The sequence below is a fragment of the Morone saxatilis genome, unplaced genomic scaffold (genome assembly GCF_004916995.1).
Source record: "Morone saxatilis isolate NCDOM2014 unplaced genomic scaffold, NCSU_SB_2.0 Contig10, whole genome shotgun sequence".
NCBI lineage: Eukaryota > Metazoa > Chordata > Actinopteri > Moronidae > Morone > Morone saxatilis.
Genome location: NW_023339652.1, coordinates 2,043,899 through 2,048,459, shown reverse-complemented (window position 1 = coordinate 2,048,459; position 4,561 = coordinate 2,043,899). Strand labels below are relative to the sequence as shown.

General features: G+C 40.1%; 1 protein-coding gene across 1 annotated transcript; it reads left to right on the top strand.

Moving 5' to 3' along the window:
* The first annotated feature begins 6 nt into the window (after positions 1-6).
* LOC118339335 (zinc-binding protein A33-like) lies at positions 7-1,215 on the top strand. The gene has a single exon (XM_035676923.1). It carries the CDS (start codon positions 31-33, stop codon positions 1,213-1,215), a length of 1,185 nt encoding a protein of 394 aa, XP_035532816.1. The 5' UTR covers positions 7-30.
* Positions 1,216-4,561: the final 3,346 nt, after the last annotated feature.

The following is a 4,561-nucleotide window of genomic DNA, read 5'->3' as shown; positions in this document are numbered from 1 at the left end:
ATCGACCCTGTGGAGAACCTGGAAGGCAGGATGTGTACGAAGCACGATAAACTGCTGGAGCTGTTCTGTAAGACTGACCAGACCTGCGTGTGCATGCTGTGCCCTGTTTTAGACCACAAGTCGCATGAAGTCATTCCGCTGAAAGAGCAATTTGAGAGAAAAAAGGCAGAGTTGGGGAAGAGAGAGGTTGAAATCCACCGGATGATCCAGGAGAGACGACTAAAGATTCAGGATATCAAACACAATGTAAAGCTCAGCAAGGAATCTGCAGACAAAGAGATGGCAGATGGCGTTCAGGTCTTCTCCGCTTTGATACAGTCTTTGGAAAGGGCCCAGGCCGAGCTCATTGGGATCATTGAAGACAAGCAGAAAACGACAGAAAAAGAGACTAAAGATTTCATCCAAGAGCTAGAGCAGGAAATCTTTGAGCTGATGAGGAGACGGGCCGAGGTGGAACAGCTTTCACACTCAAAAGACCACATCCACTTCCTACAAAGCTTTGGGTCCCTGAATGCTTCAGCCATCTACAAAGACTGGACAGAGGTCCATGTGAATCTGCCAAAATATGAGGGGACTGTTAAGACAGCTGTGGATCAACTGGAGGAGACGCTTGGCAAAGTGCTACACAAGCTGATCAATGGGGCTGAGCTAAGCAGTCTCCAACATTTTGCAGTGGATGTGACACTGGATCCTGATACAGCACATCCTGCTCTCATCCTGTCTGATGATGGAAAACAAGTTCATCATAGTGATGTAAAGAAGAATCTCCCAGACAATCCAGAGAGATTTAATCCTTGTTGTTGTGTCTTAGCAAAGCAGAGTTTCTGTTATGGAAAATTTTACTTTGAGGTTGACATTAAAAGAAAGACTAGATGGACTTTAGGAGTGGCCAAAGAGTCGATCAAAAGGAAGGGAATTATCCCACTGTGCCCAGAAAATGGCCACTGGACAATGTGGTTGAAGAATGGAGATCAATACGCAGCTCTCGTTGGCTCTCCTCTACCTCTCTCTCTAAATTCAAAGCCGCAGAAGGTGGGAGTGTTTGTGGATTATGAGATGGGTCTGGTCTCTTTTTATGACGTAGATGCTGCAGCTCTTCTCTACTCCTTTTCTGGCTGCTCATTCACTGATAAACTCTACCCATTCTTCAGTCCTGGTCTAAATAATGATGGCAGAAACTCCACTCCTATGATAATTTCTGCCGTCAAACAGTGAGTTGATTTTGTCTGATGCAGTAATCATAATTGCTTCAGAGTTTTCTTGAAATTATGGTCAATTTTGTCATATCATTGCCCAGAAATGTGTCTTGTAAAATAGTGGTTTTTTAAGTGAGTGCACTGTTTGGTGTGGTTGAATCGGACATCTAAATATTGGTGCAGACCACAAAAATCGGAAGACCTTTTTGTATGAAAGTTCTCGGTTCGGTCACAGAGGCATTCTGAAGCAGTTTGTTTGTGGTGGGAATGTGGTCCGACCTCGATCCGACTGCGAGGCCAAGTTTGAGCTAAATGACTCCCATAGCCAAAAATCAATCGAGGTCTGACCTAGACTAGCACATCTTACCAATGTGAATACTTTATATGATACATTTTGGTTCACTTTTTCTGTGCAAAAATAAACCAAACCAAGAAGAAAATGCAACAAGTTTACTAACTTCTTATCTTATACTCACTGATTCGGACCAGAACAGACAAAGTATAGGTTTAAAGATGCATTAAAGATCCAGTGTTTAACATTTAGGAGGATCTATAGTCAGAAATGGAATATAATACTCATACGTATGTTTTTATTAGTGTATAATTACTTGAAAAAGGGAAAGTTGTGTTTTGGTTACCTTGGAATGAGACGTTTTTTATCTGTAGAGGGAGCAGGTCCTCTTCCACGGAGGTTACCATGTTGAACCCAGAACGGACTAAATAGGGCCTTTAAAATATACTTTGACACAGACTTTTAGCAGGCATTTTTACTTGTTATAGCCAGAAAACCCCATGTGGAACTAACACCATAAATGATGCCTTGAGAACAATAGCAGGGATAAGAAACTTTATGAGTTTAGTTACACCTGTGGTTGTCTTGCTATTTGTAAAATCTAATAGAACAAAACCTGATTAGGCCTCTTCCACAGCAGACATTTTGATTTGTCATAGCAGGAATATAGCAGGAAAAGTATAGGTGTTAATGATCTGTTTTATTCCTTTATATCCCACAAAGCCATGTGTGACAGTGAGACAGCATGCACAATACCGAGGCCCTGAGACTGAAGGAGCTAAATGAAATTCAGCCAGCATTCATTTTATTATTTACACCTGTGCTTTTTCTTCTGTGACATTTCAGTAAAAAAGGCCTGGTAGTCTTAATGGAGGGGGGTCTGTGAATTTGTTGAGGGTGACAGTTCTAGTTTTGCTGTTTCATTCTCACATGCATTTCACTGTCATGCATATCTATTGCAATAACACAGTCTGTTTAAGCTGTCAATTGACTGCTCACTCTGTTGTTCTGCCTAAGCTGGTACTGCTACATTGCTCGCTGCATTACTATCGCTGCAGCAATCTTGCACGCCTGCAAGTCTGCTAATGCTCTTTGAGGAAAGGAATTTGTGGCACGCCTTCCACTGCTGCTGCCGGTAATTTCATGTTGTCAAATATTATATGTCACATAAAGTCATTGCTGCAGCAGTTTCTACCAGTTTCAGCCATGAGATTGACAGTTTTATTCAATCATAAACATAATTGCAGTTGTCCAAACGGAAAGATTAATAAATAAAAGCATGGATAACTCTGTCAGGGTCAACAGTGTAGGATGCTTTTAATTTTTGAGTACTTTTGAGTGCTTTCTCCAAGTCCATGTAACTGAACTCATGCAAAAACATTTTTAGTGTTCCTATCTTCAATCTGTCTTTTATTTTTTCATACAAGGTTTCCTGTACGAGTGAGTCACCACTCACTTTCACTAGCAAGGACCCACCACCACAATGTTTCATTTTAAGGTTTAATGGAAATTCAGGAGGTTTTGATCTTAAGTACAGATGAATTGATGTGGATGTGAAGGGGAGAAGGTGGAAGAAGATGTTATCCGTCAGGTACCTAGAGATGTGGGAGAGGTATGCACCAACCGAATAGGAAGGGATTAGGGGCGGAGGGAAGAGGCAATCAAGGGAAGGGAAAGGGAGGATGGGTCAAATAGCGCATGAAGGGGGTTGATCAGGTGGTTAGAAGTGTGGTTGAGGCGTGGCCCCGCTCTTGAACCTAAGTAAACTAATAAATTCCATAACTTATTCTCATTCCCACCTGATGAAAGCCATCTGTTAATGAGGAATTGCTGCGAAGTCCTGCTGTCTGAAATCAGTTGACCAAAACATAACAAACCCAGCAGTGTCAGTAGTTGTAATAGGGGACAAAAAGACAATGAGAAAATATTAATACATCTGCAAGAGATGCATCATCAGAGAGTACTGACATGGTTTGACATGAAGCCGATGCTAAAAAAAAAAAAAGAAAACCCTGAGGCAGCTGTTGGAGTAAGATAATCTTTCCTATAAGTTGCTGTGCCAAAATATGCCAATAAAATAAAATAAAACTAGGCAAGACATGAAGATGATATAGTGAACAGAATATTAACTTTTTTTGCATTTATTTTCATCGAATATATCATGATTTTGATTTTGCTATCATATTTAATATCATATTTATGAAGGCATTCAAATTAAGTCAAATTGTGGAAAGAGAGGATGACTTATTAATTTTTTTATTTGTAAAATGAACAAATTATCTCACTTGTGCATGCTTCTTTAATTATCAGTAGGATGTACTGTGTCATGTTTTATATGTCATTCATGTTTTGTATCAATAAATTGTGGAAGATAAAACCAACTTGTTCATTCCTGTTTTTAACAGCAGTCGACTGTTTCTCTCTTGCGAGCGCTTGCAGCTGTTTACTTAATGTACAGTAATCTCTTGCAAAAGTCCTGAAAGTGCCTGAGGCTGGCTCACATGTTGAAAGAACTCAGCAGGCCACACGCTGCGTCCAGCGGGAAATGCAACTTAAAGCAACAGACTCAAATCTCAAACATGAGAAAAACACATCTAAATGAGTAACTTTATGTGTTTTTATTGGGTAAGGGATCAGTCTTTGGCCCCTTGCTGTTTTGTTTTCCCCCCAGGTTTCATTAGTCGCAATCATTTCTTCCCATAAGTATGTGGATGATACAAATGCCTGGATGCTGAGCAGTTTAATTAAAGAACAGTTTTACTGGTAATCACAAGGAGGACCAAACTACATTTTCTCTCTCAGGAATGTTTTTAAGATTACTTTAAGCATTGCATTTGAAAAAGATGCTTTTAATTCTTCAGAAAATATTCAAGATCAAGGTAAAGGTGCCTCAAGTTTGAGGAAATATAAAGATGGGAGCTGAGGCATACCAGAGAACATACTCAAGCATGAAAGGTCTTGAATTTAATCTTTGTCACCTGCACAGCTTGTGTTTTCCCGCTCGGCTTTTCTCACAGAGCAGACTGTCACAACCATATCTCATTTCTTTTGTGATGCTTGTGTTTGATTAACT